Source organism: Lycorma delicatula, chromosome 13, assembly GCF_047948215.1.
Source record: "Lycorma delicatula isolate Av1 chromosome 13, ASM4794821v1, whole genome shotgun sequence".
Classification (NCBI taxonomy): Eukaryota; Metazoa; Arthropoda; class Insecta; order Hemiptera; family Fulgoridae; genus Lycorma; species Lycorma delicatula.
In genome coordinates this window covers 7160869-7184699 of record NC_134467.1, presented here as the reverse complement: position 1 = coordinate 7184699, position 23831 = coordinate 7160869, and the positions used below count along the sequence as shown (strand labels likewise).

The window sequence follows — 23831 nt, the reverse complement described above, 5'->3', positions numbered from 1 at the left end:
ATTTATTTACGTTTAAATTTTTTAATTTTATATTTTGCTAGATATAAAGGCTTTTCTTCTTTATTACTAATAAATATACAGCCAATTATGACATGTCATTTTTTAACTTTCATCATACATTAATGCAACTGTGATTTATTGATGTAAATGATGTATCATTTGTAATTGTTATGGGTTTTTGAAACCAGACCCACACAATATTTTTATTATTAGAGCTAATATATATATATATATATATATATATTGCTGTTACAAAAATTTCAGGATTTTATAATTTTATATCACATTAATCTTGAAATGTTATAATTGTAAATTTAAATAAATATTCAGCAATTTAGATTATCATCGGTGTAGGAAGCCAATTTTTATCAAAGATTTTCTTATCCAGGACCAGTTTAATAATTTAATTATCCGTGAATATTATAATTTTATTTACTTCAAGGATTAGGTTCAATCTCAGTTTTCCAATTCATCTTTTTTCCAGTGAGATCATTTTCACATAAGTTCCTAGATAAGTTACAATCTTCTATCCTCTTTAAGTAATCAATCCACTCGTTTCAAGAAGCCATTAGGATTTCATTTACAAAATAATCATTTTATTACTGGGAATTGTTCAGTTACATACATTCCCATGACATACAATTCTGAGGACCACTTATTTTTTTCTCAATTGTTTTTTAATTTTTAAACTAAAAGCATTTATTATTGTAATGCATATTTAAGCTGGTTAATGTAAAATGTTTGGTGTATAAAGGCCTCTTATCTTGGTAAAAATCATTTAAAGAAAGTGCATTATTTTTAGCTGTTCTTTGTTAGAATTATTTGCCTCGTACTGTATTTACTGCGAGTAAAGTACCCTTTCTCTTTGCTTACCCCTTTTCCTTAATCCCTACATCTCCAATTTAACTTTATGTATGTAGATTTCACCCTTCTAGGTCCATATTGATGATGCAAAATCCTGTAAAGCCTGTGAATCCTTACTGTGATGTGATGAGGGACCATCTCAGACTCTTGTTTTGTAGCTGTGCACAGTTTTTTAATGTGTTTCTTACAAACCTACGCATTCTATCCCTTCTAAAATACAAATACTTAAGAATTAAATCATATAATCTGATTTAATTGTTTTTATATGCAATTTAATATAAAAAAGGATTATATTAATCAACTATTAACAATACTTTATTATATTTGCATTAATAATGCCAGATAGGGAATAAATGCCTTCCATTGTTCCAAAAAACTTCAATATTATGTGGATAGGAAAGGAGATGATCCCATTTACAAGTAAATAATTAATAAATAAATCTTTACCTATAATACTGTGTTCTTCTAAACAACATGAATGGAAAATTTTTACCATTGCTATAATCAATATTGTATAAAATACTCAAGGATTAACTTCCATTTAAAAAATGTTTATTGTACACTTCTTAATTCTATGTAATGAGAAATTTATTGATATGTAAAATACTAGTTACTTTTAAGAGACATATATTTATTTGAAATTAATTTTTAATAAAATAAATAAATGATATTATTGATAAGGGTAATAACTATATTCCTTTAAATATATATATTTATAAATAAGATCCATTAAGTTTAAATTTGGTTTGTTTTCATGAAAATTATTTATTTTCACTAACTAATGTTAGGGAAATGAAATATCATTGACTCTATTATTCGTGTGGTTATAGACAGACCATGAGAATTTTCATCATTTGTGTTCTGCATATTTATTATTAATTTTTATTTAAATCAATATAAATTTTTAAATAATCAAATAAGTATTAAAACTAGATTATAATTAAATTGTATATCAGTATGACTATAAAAAATTAATCATAAGTATCTTTAAAATATTAAATATGAGGGAAGATTAAAAATGTATGTGTAAAAGAAATATATTTTTGACGTGATTCATTAAAAAAATATCATTATTCTTATATATTTATTCTCCTTGTTTAAACATTCATCAAGACTTACAGTAATTCAATCTTTTGAATACTCATATATCAAAATTTTTGTTGCTACTTCCAGTCATTTACATAATCACCTCTCTTTCTCTCTCTCTCTTTTTCTGTTAAGCCTACGAAACCACCATAAGGTATTCTCTCTTCAGGGAGTGAAATGAGGATGATATGTATAAATGTAAATGAAGTGTAGTCTTGTACAGTCCCAAGTTGGTCTAGTGGTGAACATGTCTTTGCAAATCAACTGATTTCGAAGTCGAGAGTTTTAAGGTTCAAATCCTAATAAAGCCAGTTACTTTTATATGGCTTTGAATACTAGAATGTGGATACCAGTGTTCTTTGGTGGTTGGGTTTCAATTAACCACACGTCTCAGAAATGGTCGACCTGAGACTGTACAAGACTACACTTCATTTACACTCATACATATCATCCTCATTCATCTTCTGAAGTAATCATGATGATGCTTCTGGAGGCTAAACAGAAAAAAAAGAGGTTGACCATTCCTGAGATGGTCACCTGTAAAATTTTTACTTTTCCCCAAAAAAATATGTAAGTTAAAGATCCTGTTATTGTTGCTTTGATATTTCCTGATTGATTCTTTCAATTTTCTGACTTTTTCGCCAGATGGTAAAGAATGTAATGAAGAAAGAATTACTCAAATAATGATTGAGCACTTAAGATTTGGAAAGTATGAGGGAGGAAATTAAAGTATGTAAAATGAGGGATTTGCTCATGTTAATTCCATGTATTCATGTCTATAATTTTCATTCATAAAACTTTAAGTGAGACCAGTTGAAAATACAGGAAAACATCTTCATGGATAGAAGAATGTATAAAGACGTTAAACCTAGGATGAAACATTAACTTTCTCCTTTTGGATTTCTTTGGCGATATGGAAAGCAATTGATGCAAGTTTCATAACCTTTATCACAAAGATTATGCATTTCTATTTATTCTTTTCCACCCTACCTGTTATTTTTTGCTCCTATTCATCTAATTTCTTTCAATTGCTTTATATTTTCTTGCTACAAGCAAAAATCAGCTTTTTTACATTCTTTGTAGATATTGCGTCTACTTTGATCCAAAATATTTAATTCTGTGTTAAGGAAACATTATTTGTAAGTCTATTCAAATATATATTTATTTCTCTATCAGTTTAAATAGATAAACTCTTTTTGTGTTGACTGGAGAAATTTCATGTCTGCTTACTGCACTGGCTTTTCCCCTTTTTTGTACTTATTCTTGGCTCAATTAATATTTAACAAGATAAGTAAAGCCACTGCCGCATAGAATTTCAGTCTTGTACCTTGTTGTTTTGTTATATATCTTTTATATCATCCCACAGATTAAATAAAAATTTTCCAGCATCTTTCTGATATCAAAATATAAAGTTATAATTTTCATAAAAGTGAGAAAAATTTGTCAGTGACGTTCAATTTTCTAGTATGACAATGGTTTTCAAATTTGTTTTACATTTTTTTATTTTTGCAATCAAATATTTCTGTGGAGAATCATTACAATGTCCGAGACTTTCATAAGCAAAGTTTCACACTTCTTTTCATGAAAATTCATCAGTGAGTGAGATCTTAAATTAATGAAAGATACAAACAAAAAATTTGTGATCTAATTTTGTACCAGAATTAATATTATGAATAGAACTGGAGATTATAGTGTAAAATAAATTTCAAATAACTTTAGTAAATGCATCATACATTTTAAACTTCCCTCATAAATGTAATAATTGAAAGTGTACATTTATTTTAATGTAATATATTTTTTGTCTTTTGTTTTTTCTTTCACCCTCCAGTGCCCTGGCGACTCAGATGTATTGTGCTGCGCAGCTAGCCTCACAACAACAGAATATGTACGTCAAATTATGTTATGATCATCCGGCAAGATAAACACTCTCTCTTTTTCTCTCTCTTTGTCTCTGCCTATCTATCTATCTATCTATCTGTATATTTATACTTCTTTTTTATTCCTAACTGCCTTATTATATGTTATCTGTAAAAATACTGTTAACTACATTTCCTACTGTTGTCTTCTTTTCCTAACCATTATTTCTACTAATAATTCTCTTCCATTAACTGTTACCTTATTATTATTCTTTTCTTTTTCTTTGTTTTTACTTCCATTTGCTTTGATTTTTTTCTTTATACTATTCTGTTTTATAATATATTTCATTTTCTTTTTTCTTTGTTTTTTTTTTTAATGTATTTTTTGTAACTGGACAAAATAGCTTCATGAAGTAATTTTCAGTTATTTTTTAGTTAAAGATAGTTAATCTACTTTTCCATTAAATTGTATGTAAATACCATAAATATGAAAAGGGCCAGTAGTGTAGAATTCCATCGAAGTAGTTTATATCTGAAAGATATCAAATTATTATTATTATAATGGTTTTTTTACAACTAGAGAAATAATTCTGTAATTGATTGATTTACTCTAATTATAACCTTAAGAACCACATATGCCACTTTTTAAATTTCAATTAACCAAGAAAAGGCTTCCTCATATATAGATATCTATAACACAGTGGTAATTTGAAAAAAATCTAAAATTGTGTATGAGGAAAAATTTACTAATTTACTTACAAATATGTCATTAATTTTAAAAGTAGTTACTTTTTTCTACATAATGCCCTTACTGGAATAATCACACAAACTCATAAATTTGAATAAGAAAATGGTTCAAGTTTAAAATTAAAAATCAATTCTTAACACTCTGAAGCCTAATGTTTAGTAAAATTCGCGAATTAGTTGATACGTGTATTACTTAGTATATGTTTTTTAATTTCTACACGAAAGTTTATTGAGCATTATCTCATTATTCCACTGTTTAGTTATTTACTAAAAATTGTATAACAAGAAAACCCGATAAAAACCATTTACAATTTTAAAACTCTAAACCTGGATGGTAATGTCTGTAGTTCAAACAATCATCAGTAAGGGAAAATTATATTGTAAGATATTAAATCAGTAAACAAAATAAAAACAATATAAATTGATTAATTAACAGTATTTATAAAACACTATACAAAAAATATTTTTGCCGGTAAGAATAAAAAATATACGTAAATAACAGAGTAGTTTAATTCATTTTGTTAACTCTATTTGTGTCTATACATCTAAGAAGATTCACGTGTCCAAAGTAGGAATGTACAGGTTATTTTTGTTTTTTTCGTATTTATATTGCGATTATCAGTTTTTCTGCGATTTATTTTTATATTATGGTATTCATGATTAAAATGGATTTTGAATTTGTTTTTCGTTTTCTAATATAATTTTTTATTACTTCGTGATAACTTTGCTTGCGATTCAAATAAGTATGAAAAGTGTATTTTATAAGCCATATTTAGGTTTTTTCAGGTAATAGGTAGTAGTTTATCATGCTAAAAAAAAATTAGATTTACTAGAATTTGTTTTATGTACTTTTAATGCAAGAAATTGTACTTTTAATTTTAACGCAAGAAATTTTAATATTTTTACATTAAAATCCTAAAATAGATTTTTGCTAGGGCATTTTTGTCCATATTCTAAATAATAATATTAAATATGTTGCAATACATGTTTATTCCTCTGCTTCAACATTATGATTTATGTTTAATATTTGTTTATAAATTTTTATGAATTAAATTTTACAATATCAGATTTCCTACACATTTTTCTTTTTTATTTCTGCTTTTTTATTTTATTTTCTCCTTCATTACATTTCTTATATGTAAAAGAAACAGAGATTATTTAATGAAGAAACAGAAAATAGGTTTTTAAAGCTTGTTTCATGACTAAATTAGAATGATATAAATTTATTGATTGTAATTTTATACTTTTATTTTTATGAGAAGAGATTTAAATTCTGCAAGTTTACTTAAAAGTGAAAAAATCGATGTTTCTCTGCTGTTTGACTGGTTTATTGATAATATAAAGGACAGTTATTGGATTTTTATGATAGTCCAACAAACATATCTTTTATTATATGTGAATTTTGTATTTAACAGTTTTATATGTTCTTTTATAAATTTATTTCAAGATGTTTATTATCTAATTTAACAGTAAATTGATAAATTTTTATTACATCATCTAAGATGCAGCTTTAAACATATGTATCACCCATAATTTACCTTCATTTTGAGGGCTAACATTGTTTTGACTATTGTTTACACTTCATGAATTTAATAAAATATTATGAAATATTTACCAGTCGTTGAGTTTGGTAAATATATTTTATCATTATTATTCTTGTTATTTGAAATTATACTATTACTGAGGAAATTTTTTTTAGATTTCATGAACACTTGCTCATGAAATTAACAGTTTGTATTGCTTTATCAAAATGGTTTTGTTAAATTAACGATGAATACAATTGGTTTATGAATACAAGATTTACATTTACCAGTAAAATATGTTTTATTTCTAAATAGAGAATGACTTTCAGTAATTATAATTGTAGTATTTAAAAAAATGTGTACTTTGTTTATAGGCAGATAATGCTAAATATTTTATTATTGATAGACCTAAACTGATATGTTACATTTTAGTGCATCAAAGGAATCTATTAGTAGAAATTAGTTACTAGAAATTTAAGTTAATGACTTAATGCTGAAAAAGAATTTTGCAATTCCACTGTCGTAAATTGGTTTGTTTTAAATAGAATTATAGATAAAATAGGAATCTGTACCCTGTTTATCTATGAAATTAACTTACGGGAACATTAATTTGATTTTTAATTACAACTTTTTATTTTAGATTCATTCTTAAAATACTCTCGTATATAAATTTCTGAACAAAATAAAGGAAATTGATTCTGTTTCATCAAAAAGTTGTCATTTTAAACCGTTCTGAAAAAACCATGAAGGTTTGTTTTGATTTGATTTGAAACATTTTGCTGCGTAATTTGTTAAAAAAAAAAAGTTGCAAAGCAATTTTATGTTATTTTTTTATGAGAATATTTGGGTGCAAGTCTGAGCAAATTTACCTATTCTGTTTTCATTTTATTTAATTTTACTTCAAAATTTCAGTTGATCTAAACATTTAATGTTACTATGTCTAAAAGGAATGATTTATTTTAGGAAATAAAGTTTGTCTGTTTCTTTGTTGTCTGATTTGCTTACTGTGGGTTTTTTGTTTGAGGCTAAACCACTGAATTTATTTTATTTAGTTTTGTATGCATCATGATAAAAATATATTCTACATAGTCTTGAATTTTACATTCGTAGACCAAAATCCTGAGTTATGGCAGCAGTATAAAATAACTGTCGATTTTGTTAAACTCGTATAAAAAATTATTGTCTTCTGTAATATTTTATCGATTTTATGACCGGAAAAATTTCTCTACATCTCTATGATTACTTAATACAAATTTAAAACTAAAAAAAATTTATCATAACATTAAATAAAAATCTTAAACAAACTCAGTTATAAACTTTAATTGCAAACAGATAATCTCATATAAATCTGTTTATCAGTATGTCTTTACTGTTGTTCATATGAAATTTAAACCAGCCTGAATGAGTTTTTTAACCACTGTCTTTATTAAACTTTGAAGAAGAATTTAGGCATTATTCTACCCAGCTAATTCCTTTATTTAGTGAATGCTTAAACCAAAAGCATGTGTATTTAACAGTATCAGTTTTTTATGTCAATATTTTGAGTTGTTCATTATATGTAATGATTTTCGTAAATATAATTTAGAAAATATAAATATTATTAATTTGGTATTTAATTTATTTGATGTGTAAAGCATTCTTAGCTACACATTTTTGTGTATAGGCGTGGCGGTTGTTTTTTTGTGTAGTCATTTTGTATATAGAGTTCTATGTTAAATTGATTTGAATGTATTTTATTTTCATGTTATCTTAGAATTCTGTATAATACCAAGAAAAAGTCCATTGTCAAATAAGTTTGAATTTATATTTTTATTTGTATGGAGAATTATGCATGAGAGCCACAAAACTTGTTTTAATCAAACTTCAGAAATGAATTTATTTTAAGCAAATAAGGAAAATTTACATTACTGAAATCTTAGATATGTGTTACGTCAACACTTGATGTATTTATTAGTCGACCGTCCCTTCTTAACAAAATTTATTCACTCAGGAGGATTATAATAAAAGGATTTCAACAGATAAAAATAATTTTTGAAACAATTTTCCTTGAAATTTTTTCATCTTGATTAAAGAACAAGGATTCTAATTTATATGTAATAATTTTTTTTAATTTTTTATGATTTACTAACTAGGAATGTATTTTAGCAATAAATTACATCAAAAAACATTCCTTTCATTACATTACATTACATTACATTCCTTTCTTTATCTTGCAGGAAGGATTTTATGATTTAGTTGCTTGATAGGAATATATTTTAATAAAAAGTCTTGGAGGAATGAGAATTAAAGTATTAAAAAAAAAACATTTTCACTCAACTTTTTTTTAACTTTGATTAAGGTATCCCTTCTAAGAAATAGATACGAATTGGTGATGCACAAACACCATATTCAGCTCGCTTTCCTTATAATTTGCAATAAGATTTTTTTTTTTAATGTTCCTTTTGTAGCAAGATTTTTTCTGTTTTCATGTAACTATAATTAGCTTTTCTGGAAGGTTCTATAATCAAAACCTGTCAGCCATATTATTCACATTTTAATGTTGTTGATCATAAAGAAAAATATATAACATGGTTGTCGTTGGGTGTGAGACTTTTTAATCTATCATTAGAATATTAAATAAAAAGTAAATTGTGAAAAGTTTTTCTAATTAATGTTGATGGATAAATTATTTTTTTATTTAGTAAATTATTCAAATGAATCTATTTTGTCCATTATAATTTCGTTTTTCAATTTAATATCCTCTTTTTTTCTTTTTATTCATACACCATAAAATCATTATTTTCTATTTTTAAAATGTATATTTACATATATGTACAACTTAAGTAAGTTATGCTTTTATTTTATAAAATTATTTTTAAATATGTATTTATTATTTAAGTTTTAATTTTATTTTATTGTTTTCATACTTTACTATTAATCGATATTGATTTATACATATATACAGCTTTATTTATTATTTTTCTTTTTTTTTTAGTTTTTAAAAATTTCTGTGCTATATAGAACTGACCCCAGTGCTCTGGCGCTCAGCAGTTTGGTCTGTAAGTTTTTTTGTTTTTTTTTAATATGAAACGCGTCCTTAGTGTTGTATTTTTGTATTTAATTTACTTTACTTTTAAATCTGTTATTTAAAATAATATTAATCCGTTATTTTAATTGTATATTATTTTTATTTTTTTAGGAACTAAAAAATTAAATCAGTATTAGGTATTAAATTTATTATTATAATTTTTATTCAAAATATTTTGAATTGAAATTATTGAATTAGCTTAAATAATTATTAATGTAAGTGAGTGCGATTTGTTCATTTAATTCATTTTATAACTAAAAGATTATATAAATAAATAGTTGAGGCAAATTTTAAGAAATAAATTAAATGATTTTATGTATTAAGCTTGAACATAATTTTATTTTTATTTATTTATTTTATTTTTTTTTTAATTTCATTTCTATATTTCTTCATTTTTTTTTATTTTGGAATGTTAATTTTATACGAGGTGTCATATTTTGCCGGAGATTTCAAAAAGAAATTGTTTAGTTTATTGTAATAATTTCTTGTAATATAAATAAATATATTTTTTATATATACATATTTTTTTTTAGTTGAAAATATGTTTTTTTAGATTTTATATTTTTTTTTGTTTCTATGTTTAGCAAGCCTGCGCCAGGGCACTGCAGCTTATCATTTTTTTAATAATTTTTTTACTTTAATTTTTTTTTATTATTATTTTTATATTAAGTTTTCCATATTATAGCACTTGCACTAATTATATAACTTGTTGATGTACACGTATTTGTGTTCAAATACAATAACAAAAAAAAATGTATTAAATTTCTATCAGAATCAAATTAACAATCAACCTGGTTCTTATACTGGATTTTCATAAAATAATGATGGAATTTTCCTTGTTTTCAGCAGTGCAGTATATTTGACAGAGTATAACATTGGATTCGTAATATATTCAAATAGTATTTGTTAATGACAGTTAATGTGTTCAAAATCAACTACCAAGAAATGAAATCAGATTAGCTGGTTATAATGAATATTACAATGTTGTTAATTTTTTAATTCTAAATAATCAATTAATTAGGTTAATCAATTTAACCTAAATAATATTTTTAGGTTATAAGTGTTATATTATCTACCACTTTTCATGTTATGTATATATGTCATGGGAAGTGCTAAGTAAAAAAAAAAAAATTTAAATTTCTGTCAGAATTATACTAAAATGTATCTCTATGCATGTGATACTAATCCAGCATCACAGCATAACAATTTGATTTTATCAAACTGGATCAGTATCTCCATAGAGTGATGTTTGTGACAGTTTTAAAACAGTATGTTTTCAGACACGATGCATTTTCCCTCGATACTTTAAGTATAGCCACATTTTATTTATACAACATAATAACCTAACATTGGCAATTAAAAAGATACATTTGTAAATTAACCTTTGGACAAGTAATAAATATAAATAGAGAAAAATTCACTATATATAAAAGTTACATACATACTTATATTATTTCTTGACATGATCCCTGCCAAAATTCAAACACTTGTTCTATTGTGATACCAGATTCTCTATTATAATAGCAATGCCAAAGTACCCATCCTCGAGTTCATCAGCCATCTTGACTCCATCCATTAGTTAATTATTGCTTTTGAAGTTTTGAGTAGCCAGTCAATTCTTTAATTTTATGAACAGATGAAAATCAGATGGTACCAAATCAGAACTGTAAGGTGATGGTAAAAAATTTGGTAGTTAGATTTGTTTAGTACACCTGTTGCGCTAGCCGTAATGTATTGTCATGTAAAAATTGATCCTCTTTGTTATCATCCCTTACCATTTATTCTGAATTGGTCTTTTTAACTTTTTCAATGTGTCACTATAAATGTCTCCAGTTATTTGTTATACCTGGCTTCATAAATTCTGCTTATAAAATTCATTTACAGTCCTAAAACATGGTAGACATAATGTTTTTGTTTAAACTGGTTTGTTTGAATATTTGAGCTTGTTCAGCGAATGCTTGTGCAGAAACTGTTTGGGTTACGATTTTATCTCGGTATCGATGAACTGAATCCATATCTCATCACTACAAACAATATAGTTGAGATTAATTTCCTTTATTCTGGTGTAGCTGAAGAAAAATCAATGTTGCCCCCCATTCTTTTGTTTTGTGGACATCTATAACTTGTTCGCTACCGATTACAGTACTTAGAAAAATCCAATCTGTTTGTAACAATTCTATAAAGTGTGGACTTTGAAATACAAAGAAAACTTTTACTAAGTGCAGTAATTTTAAACCAGCATATATCACAAACGGCATATTCAACTTTTTCAATGCATTCCATCACTCATAATGGAATATAGCCCTCTTACTTTCTCATTGTGCTCATTAGTTTGGTCATCCGTGAATTTCTGGCACCATTCTCTCATAGATCCATCACTTGTTTTATTATTACTATAACTTATGCTCAGCCAACTGGATCTTTGCTGCAGATGTTTCATCTGCTTTACAAAAAATGAACGAAGTACCTCACAACCGCTGTTATCCGCAACCTTCATATTTCACTGTGTACTACTCAAGAGGTGCAGAACAAAATGATGACTGACTGTATATATGGCAGTTTTTAAGCTTGTTTGATATGCATGTTCTACTTTCTATGAACTAATTTGTTGTAACCCTCAATCAGAAATTGTTTTATAAATAGCCTATGTATAAACCAATACTGAATTACAAAAAAGTACATTAATTATATTAAACACAAGCAGAATATCTCTGCAGAAATAGAAGTTTATAAATTGAAATTTATTGATAGTATCTGAATTCCTTACTTACATTTAGGTATTATAATCCATATAGAATACTGGTATTCAAACTAATAGTATACTTGAATAATATAAAAAAATAAGTGTCTTTAATTAGAAAAAAAAGAAATATCATTGATTGCCATGACCACCATTGTTTGTAAGCATGTGGACATGAGTCATAGATCACTTCTGAGAATGCTGTAGACAATTTCAAGAAAAAACATTCCAAAAGAAATGTACGTAGGAAAATATTTAGTGGTTTCCTATGTCATTCTCCTTGCTCCTTTACATATATGGTTGCACATATTAATAAAATGCAGGTAATATGTAGCCCCACAAATGATACCATTATTATTTTCACCACAAGAACTGGCTATAGAATTTACATCATATTATTATTATTTGTATTAGAAAAATAAACCATTTTTGGAATTTCAAAACCCGTTAGAAAGACTAGGAGAAATTGTTTAATGCTCTAAATTAATGTATTTCTTCCTATTTTGAAATAATGTATTATATATTCTGCCTCTTCTTGCTAAGAGAATTTACGATAAACTTTATTTTACTGTGACAAGATTTCACGTAGAATCAACATGTTTTTACTAATATTCATGAATTAATTGCAAAAATATTACTGGAAATATTTTGTTAAAACTTCTTTTGAATTGCTTTATTGTTTTGACAATAACACCATAATTATCCTTTCAGAATCTATTTCAGGTTAAGAAACAAATAGAAGTTACTTGTGCTATGTCAGTGTAATGAATCGTTAAGAGAAATTATACTTCACGGTACAAGATACTTTTCAATAACCATAAATTGATGTCGGTGACAGTTTTGGAACCTGTTCTTATCAGACATGATGTATTTTCAGATTATTGTAGCAATTATCACTGATATACAAAATTTCCAAACATATTTTCTTCCAAAATTTCTTATGTTCAGCATTTCAACATTATTGTTGTGGTATATGTTTATTATAAAAGTTATTTACATTAACTTTAATCTTTAACAAAGACTATTTGTGCTACCTGTAAAATTATGTATATTTCATTATAGGTCATTTCATACATTTAGTTTTTTCAAAGTTAATATTATTCTAATCAAAACACAAAATGTTACATTTATATATTCTTATTCAGTAATAAAAAGGTTGAAGTGACATTGTCATACACATAAACTCAGATAAATCTAAAAACTTGAAAATGACAGAATAATCTGATGTCAATATTATGATATCATAAGTGTTGCCAACTTATGAAATAATTTCCCTCTTACAATTACAGTTTAACATAGAGGACATACATTATCAGAGTGTTTGAAAGTTGGCAACTGGTATTAATGAATATTTATGACATGAAAAGTTAAAATTTGTAGGTGAAATTTCTAGTTTACATTGTTTATTCTTATAATTCTCTACATAATGCTGCATAATTTTAAAAATTTCAGACTTGTTTTTTAAATGTCTTATTTTATAAAGAATTATGTGCGTTTGTTATTTTTTAATACATACAGTTTCTAACAATGCATTTATTCTTAAAGGTTTGAAAAACTGGATATCACTCCAAAAAGTGCGCAGAAAATTAAACCTGTATTGGAAAGATGGATGAAAGAAGCAGAAGAAAGGTTTGATTTTTATTATATATATATTTTTTAAATATTTTAAAATCCATTTAATTTTGTCTGTTTTTGGAAAATAAGGTTTTATTAGAGTTGAAGGAAGAATGCAGTTTTTGTTCAGCTTTTATGCCAAAAAAATATTATGAAAACAAAAGTGTAATTCAAAATTATAAAATTAATTTTTTTTACGTTCCCATCTGTAGTGCTGTAGGTCTGGAAGGGAAAATATTCTAATGGGTACAATTTGGGCATATACAGTTTTCACTGGATCTTGATGTTTTGACACCTAAGGAACCCAAGAAAACGGATGGAAATTTTCCAGATGTTGTATTTGTATGTATATGTGTGTGTGTGTGTGTGTGTGTGTGTGTGTGTGTGCACACATACACACGCACACATGTGTGTTTGGTCTCAGCCTCTAAATCACCTTACATCTCCAGAACTACTAGACCAGTTTTGACCAAACTTGGTCAGGTTACTTACATATATAAGAACATTGATGCTATTAAATTTTCAACATAAAAGGTCAAGAGTGAGGTTGTAGAGCAAGGTCGCCCTTAGTATCTCGAGATTTCACCTAAGGCCATATTTTTCTTAGGCACGTTTATTAACAATTAAAAAATAACAATACCAGCAAAAAAAAATTTTTACAAGATCGTACCCCCACCCTGAAAAATGCTCTAAACTTTGAAGCTTTGTTGTGATTGCTGTGATGGTTGTCTTTCATTGCAGTTTCTTCTATTGCTGTCTGATTATGCATATAAATTAATCTTTAATAAATCAGGAGCCCCAAACCCCACCAAGCAGCCGACCCTGACCAAAAGTCAAGCATTTTTTAACATTTTTCTTCTTTCCCTTTTTTATTGTAATCAAGACTGCTTAAAAAAAAATTTTCTTACAAAATTGAACGTTTTTCCCACTTTGGGTTTCATGTAACAAAAGTAACAAACATGCTCATGTGAGGTATCAATTTATACATTTTTAAGGCGCTGAAAACAATTTTAATATTTAAAGTTGTTTAAATAGAAGCTTTTTTAATAATCCAGATTTGAAATTTGCGTTTTTAACCTCTAGCCAATATTATTATCTTGTAATTATAACGTGGGATTTTTTTAATATGTCATCATTATTTTAATTATAATAAGTATAAAATAAAATTAATTAATTCTATTTAATAGAATTAATTGAAGCTGTTCGATATTCGATTTAGGATCGATGACATAGAAAACATAAGCTATTCAAAAAACATTTTCACTTTTTCTTACCTCCATTGTTTATTTCAAAATGTCAGCTCGACTTGAAATATGTACCAGTGATAAGATTTTTCTTTTCTGAAGGTGTAAAACTGGCTGAAATTCACCTGTGTGTGTTTTAACAGTGTGGTAAAAAAACGTATAAACCATGTAAATTTTTACAAGTGGATCAAAGAGTTAAAATCAGAAAGAGCAAGTGTCATCAATTTTTATTGTACTGGGAGACCAGTAGATGTCTCGACTTGCTTTGCAAAATTGCATTAATGATCTTGGGAATTTGAAATTTGCAGTACTTAGCACTGATATATCTAGTGTCGCTGAAAATGTTTATATACATTATGGACAGTGCTACCACTGCATGGAAAAATATGAATTCAGTTGAAAAGACATAGCCTGCAGAATTAAAAAAATTATTGTTAATTTTTTATTACATCTTGTGTTCAGATGAATACACAACATACTTTATTGATGTTTGTATTTTTGTGTAATCTACAACTTTTTACTATGATTAAGAATAATATTTAACGTTGCACTCAATATTATAAATGTGAAATATGTAAATAATAGAAAACAATTTTATTACTGCTTTCACTGCTAGATGTTTTCCCAGAAGGCTTACCTAAAGTGCCATGCATTTTCTTGAAAAGGTTGCCAAATGCTTTGACCTTGTTTTTGTTATGTTACTCTTCTATTTTTTAATAATGTAAAATAGTTTTATAATTAATCTTTTTACCTCGAGAAATAACTGATTTTATGACAGTAAAAAATATTTATTTTTTTATTTTTAAATGTATAATTTCCTTATTTTTCATTTGTTGTTAAATAATGGTATAATAAAAATTATATAAAATAATTAAAAAATACATGAAAAGTAAATGTATGTATGCAAGTAAAACACATAAATATATTTAAATTAAAAAAAATTATGATTTGTTTACTAAAATAATTACTTCCAAAATTTTCAGTTATTCTTGAAAACCAGTTAGTAGTATTGATCTTGACATGACTAAGACATACGTACCATTTATCGTTTCCAACAACCACAATGGCAGAGTGGTAACATCTCTCTGTCATTCATTCAGAAGTTTCTGAGTTCGATCCTAGTCAGACATGGCATTTTTCATATGATATGATGATGATGATTTTTCATAAGATTCCACAACATTTTGATGAGCGAAGTCAGCACCATACAGCAGTAGTGATACACCAAACCACAGTGATGCATATTTAAGTCTTCCCTGAAAATGTTTCACACTATCGTCATTAGCATTGCTAGTTTTCAAAGGGTGGCTACTATTTCGCAGTTACCCTTCCTAACAGATTTTTAAGGCTGCATAGGAAAGACTCCTGACATGTTCAACATTTCTTTCATTTGGTTGTCCCGTACTCTTTCCTTTAGACAGGCACTTGACTGCTTCAAACTGATATCTCAGCAACAAATGTATTGTCACTCAGAGGATCACAATTAAACTTTCTACTGAATGCATTTTGAACTGTAATTACAGTTTCAAATTTAGCGAACTGCAAACCTCAGAAGGTTTTCTGTTCAGAATTCACCATCTTTGCTAGTGGTACTATTAAAAGATAAGATGCTAAATAGAAAGAAAGTGAATTAATCTACATCCATGCATCCAAACTAAAAAATTAGGATTTTATGTAAATCCTTAATTGTACGGGTCAAGCTTTTTGGTGCTGTTGCCACATTCATGATCAGAATATTCATTACTTAATTAAAGTTTAATATATAGCAAAACATTTATCAAAGTGAAGATTGACTTTAACCCCAAAACTTAGTGTGTGATATATATATTTATAACATAGTTGTGGTAGTATATCTTATTCAGAAAAGTCTGGTCTGTTTACAAGATCTTAAACTAATAAATAATGTTTTGTCAGTCAAAAAAAAAAAACATGTAATATTTACAAAATACTTTTCTTGCATCATAAATTTTTACTTTAAACCTCCTAAAAAGCATAATAGAAAATTTCTTTCTTAATTAAAAAGTATAACCACAAAAATTAACTACAATATACATGTAAATAAAAGAAATCAGTACTCAGATGAAAATGATAATTGTATTATGTAATGAAAACAGTGATGTTCTCTTACAACTGTAGATCAATAGTTCAGAGATTGAAGTATTGTTCCAAGGAATGTTGAGGCAATTATTATTAATAATTGTATATTAATATTGAAATTAACATTGACGTATTGAAATTGATATGTCATTAGTAATAGTACTATTGTCTTTTTAGGTATAAAAGTGGTCAAAATCATTTAACTGAATTTATTGGAGTAGAACCATCAAAAAAAAGAAAAAGAAGGACATCTTTTACACCACAAGCACTTGAGTTATTGAATGCACATTTTGAACGCAATACACATCCATCAGGTAAAAAAATTTCTGCGTATAAATTTACATTGTATTATTTGTTGTTTATTTATCCAAAGAATTTACTTTATTGTCTATTACAATAATTCTGTTAGTAATAAATTTTCAGTTCCCGTGTTTTTTTTTTTTTTAATTATCACATATCTAAGTAGATATAATATACATGTATAGGAGCGATAGGGTTAGAATTTGTATGTGGGTGATGAACAGTTCAAGTGCTGGCAGAAAAAATTCATTTTAATGCTGTTTGATACTATCTCTAGTCATCATTCTGTTGTTGGGTTTTTTGATATTTCAAATCAAAGCAGTGTGGTTTGATTTTATTAGAAACAAAATCATTTTTTTATTTATATTTTTTCCCATTGTTTGTCTGTAGTCACATCAAGGATAATAGTCATTAGCGACTTAAATAAAACGAAATGAGCATAATAATGGTGTTAGACAATTAACATCAAACATGAGATAATAAACCAGAACACGAATAGCAGTTGAATGTGAAATCAATTTATTTTTGTTTGTATAATTATTATTAATTTATTTTACTTATTATTAATTTACTAAGAGTATTTGTCATCTAATAAAACACCTAGAAATTTAGTTTTATGGGCAACAGATATGTTTAACATTAATTGGAATTCTACCCATGTGATCAGTAATGTTTCATGTACCTTATTGTATGTACAAGGAATCCAGCTGCCTACAGGCATTGATTCAACATAATTAGATATCTGAAGACTTGAAATGTGATTCGAATCGATCAAACTTTTAAGCCCCTTATAATAAAACTAAGCAAGATGACATCAGACAAATATTTTATGTCATGAAATTTTATTAAAATTCAAAACTCTGCCAGTAGATGTATATTTATATGTTTGCGAATGTCTGTGGTGGAGTGGTAGCATCTCGGCCTTTCATCCAGAGGTCTCAGTTTCCAATCCTGGTCAGGCATGGTATTTTTCATACGCTACATAATTCTATTTCCATATCCTACACACAAACTGCATGCTTATTTGGCAATATCATCAAGCAAAAAAAAGAAAGAAAAAAACATTTCTAGTTAAAATTCTAAAATGGACTATCGGCAAAGTTTCAGATAATTTAAAATCTACTCATTTCATTCAGTTAAATTTATTATCATTGAATTAAAGTTAAGGAAACTTCCTAAATTTTTTACTTTCTCTTTTGTAATATTTGAATAAAGTATCCAAATATTTATAAAATAGAAAAATAACAAAATTACTTATTTTTCAATATTAAATTAGAAATTTTACACTTGATAGAATATAAGTTTTTTTGTTCAAAGAACAAAGATTTCTTTTTTTTAAATAACACCTCATAAGTATTTTTTAACCCAGTACTTACTGAAAAATTTATATGTAGAAATATTAAACCTTGTTCTCATGAATTGTGACAGCCGTTTTCAAGTATAGCAATCATTCCATGTCAGGATTACTATGTAAAGTTAGGGTGGAGTGGCTGCCCATTCCTTCTTTATCGAGTCAAATATGCATTTGTATGTCAACATGTCAAGTCCATTAAAATACAACTGATAATCAGCACTACAATTTTTTCACAGTATTGACTGGATGTTTAGTGAAGATCATTACATTCAGAGAAAGCAACTCTAACTGGTACTTCTTTATCCCACTTTAGATACACTTTAGTGTATCTCTCATAAATGAATGAATTAACTGAAAAATGTTTTTTTTTTTTTTTTTAATTCAGGTACTTCTCTCTTAAGTGAGTTTTGTAGTTTTCATTGAATGAATATACATGAGAGTCAGTTGAAATGTAATGCAATCATAACTCATAAATGAAAATAGAAAATCAAAGGAAATAAATATGGTATAAAAGTACATTTTATTTTCTACAGAAACTTACATTTATTTTTCAGCTTAGTCACCATTTACAGGTGCACATTTCTCCCGAGAGTGAACCGGTTTTCTCATTTCATCAGTGAAGAATGTTGATGGTCTTTCCTTGTTCTTTGCAATCCTTCAGTTGATCATCCACAGTGAAATGAATACTCTTATCATTACTGTTTAATTGCAAAAAGAAGTGAAGATCACAGGGTGTCAAATCTGGCAAGAATGAGGATATGGAATAGGTTTAGATTTCAACTTCACAAGCGCCTCGGCGGTTACAAACGATGTGCGGTGACTGAGCATTATTGTATTGCAGAATTATCAGCTTCATGATCAGTGAACATGACCCACACATTTCCTAAAATGTTTTAACATCTCTAGTTATCGTGCAAAATTTACAGTTGACCCAACATTCAGTCAGTCAATGTCCATTTGTTTAGAGTCCCAGAATACTTAACATTTTTACAGAGGTTATGTTTTGAATTTTTTGATTTAAAAAAAGTACAATCCCAGTAGTCCCATACACTGCTGTTTTTCTTCTGGTTAATAATGATATACCCAAGTTTCAATTTCCTGTCACAGTATTAAAAAGGAAATTATATCACTGGATGTTGTTTTAGACACTTTGATGTAGCAGGTGTACTTGTCTCCATAATGATGGTGACTAACAGAAAATAAGCAGGTTTAGGACGAGTTTTGGAATTTTTTTAGTAGGGCAATAAAACTACAAGATGGCTGTTTCTAAACTGCCATTTGGAGTAGTAGTTTTGAAAATCAAACCTGTGGCTTTATACATTTTGTAATCCCTCTAAATTCAGTGCGTATTACATTTGAGTCGACCCTCACATATGTGGATATATATTTATATAAAATAATTTTAATTTTACATATTAATTTTAATTATAAAATTATTTTGTTAAATAAACAGGTACCGAGATAACAACACTCGCACATCAGCTCGGATATGAAAGGGAAGTTATACGAATTTGGTTTTGTAATAAAAGACAAGCGTTAAAAAATACCGTCCGTATGATGTCAAAAGGTTGCCCCACTTAGCATACCTCAGCACACCATAATCACCATCACCAGTTAACGTCACATCAACAATCGCATATGTCATCATCACCGCACCACCAACAAACATTACAGTCTCAATTACCTCCACCACCTCCATTTTTATGGGATTTTGACTGAACTTATTATATTTAACATATTTATATATAGCATAATATTTATAAAAACTAATAATAATTTTAAAGTGACGCTGTGGAGAAAATTAATGCGGTTAAGTACGCTATATTATCGTAATTGTTACTGTAAAAGTAATATTATTATTTTAAACGGTGAAAGAATGTGACAAGTGTTCTGTACACGATATTTATATTGGACGTAATGTTTTTGTGTACGATCTAATCGTTACCTATTAAAATGTATTGTACATTTTATCTTTGGTAACATTATTGATATATGGTGTGATATAAAATCTTTTAGTGACTTCTTGTAATGTTCAAATATATTTTATACATTAAATAAAAAGTACGGTCTGTTTATTATATCTGAAATAATTACAGTCTGTATCGAAAAGTAAAAAAATAAAAATGGACATAAAATTAGGAGGATATATATTGTATATGTACAATCTTATACATTTTAAGAGTGTTGTGTTTTATTATATATATATATAAATATTTATATATATTAATGTATGGTATAAAATTGTAATATATTGTAAATTTATAATTTATTTTAAAACTGTAATAGATGAATAGTATTTATTATATTATACTGTAATCATTAAGAATATTACAATAGTATACCTTAGTTACACGTATTATAAATACAGAGTGATTTACTAATATGTATGCGTACATGTTCGTGTGTGACCATACTAAAGAAAAATATATCATGTTATAGTAGACTTATTCAATTTTATGTTTTTGCTTGTTAATGGATTTGTAATTTAATATTAAAAACTAAGAATTTAAAAAATAAAATTTCTTAACGAAAAATGTAATATTTTTCGTGACTGCTTCAGTGGCACGGTTCGTTTATTACATCAAAGATTCCTGCGTTTAATTTGTGTTATCATTTGCAAAATTTATAATGAGTCTGTCTAATGTAGTTGCATATCATTAAAAAGGAATTGTTCAGTAGATTTTGAAGTTTGTTTTATCCGTAATTAATTTTTTTAGAAAATATGTTAAAAATTTGACTGTGCCCTGAATGTGTATTTTTAAAAAAGATAAAACCTGAGTTAGAAATATATTACTTATTATAAAGAGGGAAAGATTTAATAAATGTTTGATAAAGGATCTTTAAGAACATATTGAAAAGATTGGGTACATATTTATCCATCTATAAACTGTGAACATTTATGTATACATAACAACAGAATCAAATTTTTTTAAATTATTTCATAGTGAAGACTTCAAAACATTTACATTTTTTATATAAGGTTATAAACAAAACCATTATCTCAGTATATCTGAGTAATAATATTTATAAATGTAAAAAATTTGACGATCTATAATTTAATTTATATTAATAGATTAAATTTATTATTTTATTGTATATTTAACAGGTTTCCTAATATTTTTAAGATTGGTAACATTAACAACTTGTTACCATTAATTTTAAAAGAAAATTATGTTAATTAATCCTGAAAGATCCTTTGGAGAATGAATTTCCATTATTTTGAAAGCGAATCATTTACTATACGAGAGACGTTCAATAATTAACGAGACAAATTGATTTAGAGAAAAAACAATTAATTCAATGACAATGAAACGTACTCTGCTTTTCAACATAGTCTCCAGCAACTTTTAGACACTTGTCCCAGCATTCCGTGAGTTTTCTGATTCCACAGTGTAGAAACTTTGCCTTGCTGTTTGAATCATTCATGTACCACTTTTTTGACTGCTTCACTGTCGTCAAACTTCTTGCCGCGTAAAAAGTCTTTGAGCGGGCTGAACAAATGAAAATTGGACACGGCGAGGTATGGGGTTGTAAAGAGGAGGTGGCTACACCTCCCAACCCAACTTCTTCCATTCCAAGACTTTACCGTTTAGATTCAGGCTCGAAGTGGTGTATGCATATTTCATCACAGATAATTACATGATCTAGAAAGAAAGACCTTCTGCTTAAAAGTATTGTTTGAGCTCAGAACAAATTCAAATCCAGGTGTCATTAACCGCTTGAGTCGACTATCTTGGAACCCATCTTGAAAATGTTTTCTGATAACTCAGCATGTCATGATGAATGTGCGGTTCCAACACTACTATTACACATACTAGCAATTTGTACAAATTTTGATGTGCCTATTTACCCAAATAAGATCATTCATGCGATTTTGCTTTTCAGTAGTCGAAACTTCAACCGATCTTCCAGAGCGATGGGGATCAGTCACACTTGTTCTCCCCAAATTAAACTATTCCACCACCCACTTATACACATTACTGTGGTTTAAACATTTTTCACCGTACTGTTTCAATATTTGAGAAAATTTCTGCCGATTTCATACCTTCTGATAGCAAAAATCTTACCACTGAACATTGCTCTTCTAGTATAATATGTTTCAAGTAGAGCTGACATTATTCTAAAATCAACTAAAGAGGTTATGCTTAGATTAATTACGATGAAACAGCTGATTAAATGTGTTCCCAAGGTTACCATCTTGACCGTCAAAAAGTTTCGTTGTCATTGAATGAACCGTTTTCAATTGAATGAAAAACTGTTTTTTTCTCATCATCAATTTGTCTCGTTAATTATTAAATGTCCCTCATAGAAAGAGTTAACTTGAATATATTGTTGATACATAATAAATGAAGTAATGTAACATTTAACTTTGAGTAAATTATATACTACATTTCAAAGTTGATTTCCTCTCTTAATCATCCATTATGAACACAGACATACTTCTAATGAGTTGAAAATTTTGTTAGTAAATTTTTTTTTTGAAAATGTATGAGTAGATAATAGATTTGTATTTATTTGCTTAAAGAAATTTTATATTATATATTAAAAAGTTTATGTAAAGATATGGATTTCGTTTATAGGCCTTCTTTCCAGTTACTGCATCAGTTTATATTTTTTTATTTATTTTTTTATCATTTATAAATTTACAAAAAAATCTGTAATGCTACATTTTTTTAATTTTTATTTTTTACTGATTAATTGATAATGATTGTTTAATGATTAACATGCATCTTTTTTTTCTTTTCAAGAGTTGTGCTTGATCTTAGTGATGTATACAGAAATAATTTCAGATTGATTATTAAATTAAAAAAATATAAATTAAATTCACTGCCAAATCTTACAAATATTTATTAAATTATTAAATTATGAAAAATAAATAAAAGTTGTTACAGCAAACATGATTTACCATAAAAGTAAGTTTTTTAGTACATGCTATTACAGATAATAATAATAAAATAATCACCGTATATATTTATCTATAGCAAAGCAATTAATAAAAGGTAATAAGTATAGGAATATATTATAATAGCTGCAAAAAAGGAGTTTGTATACTGGTGATTTGCAATAAAAAAATGGAATATAAAAGTTATAAAAATAAATTCATTATAATCAGTTAGTTTTTTAAGGATGAGATGAATTGGGTTCTCATAGATATCTAATTCAATATGAACATGAAGAACTATTTTAAATGTTACTATGGTAGACAACTTTATATTACAAATTAAAAAATATAATTAGCTGATGTTAGCATATGGAAGTATTTATACATTACAAAACCATTTTTAAAATAAGTTTTCTAATATTTTTTTAGTGACATGATTAATTCACTCCATAAGCTT

General features: G+C 26.9%; 1 protein-coding gene across 1 annotated transcript in view; it reads left to right on the top strand.

Annotated features, from left to right (window-relative positions):
* The window catches only part of pdm3 (POU-domain protein pdm3), a 320089-nt gene extending 299611 nt beyond the window's left edge, over positions 1-20478 (top strand). The window contains exons 10-13 of the mRNA XM_075381305.1: positions 3779-3835; positions 13429-13512; positions 17016-17152; positions 19946-20478. Coding sequence (XP_075237420.1) covers positions 3779-3835; positions 13429-13512; positions 17016-17152; positions 19946-20073 — 406 coding nt within the window. The 3' untranslated portion in view covers positions 20074-20478. The remainder of the gene's footprint in view (positions 1-3778; positions 3836-13428; positions 13513-17015; positions 17153-19945) is intronic.
* The last annotated feature ends 3353 nt before the right edge of the window (positions 20479-23831 follow it).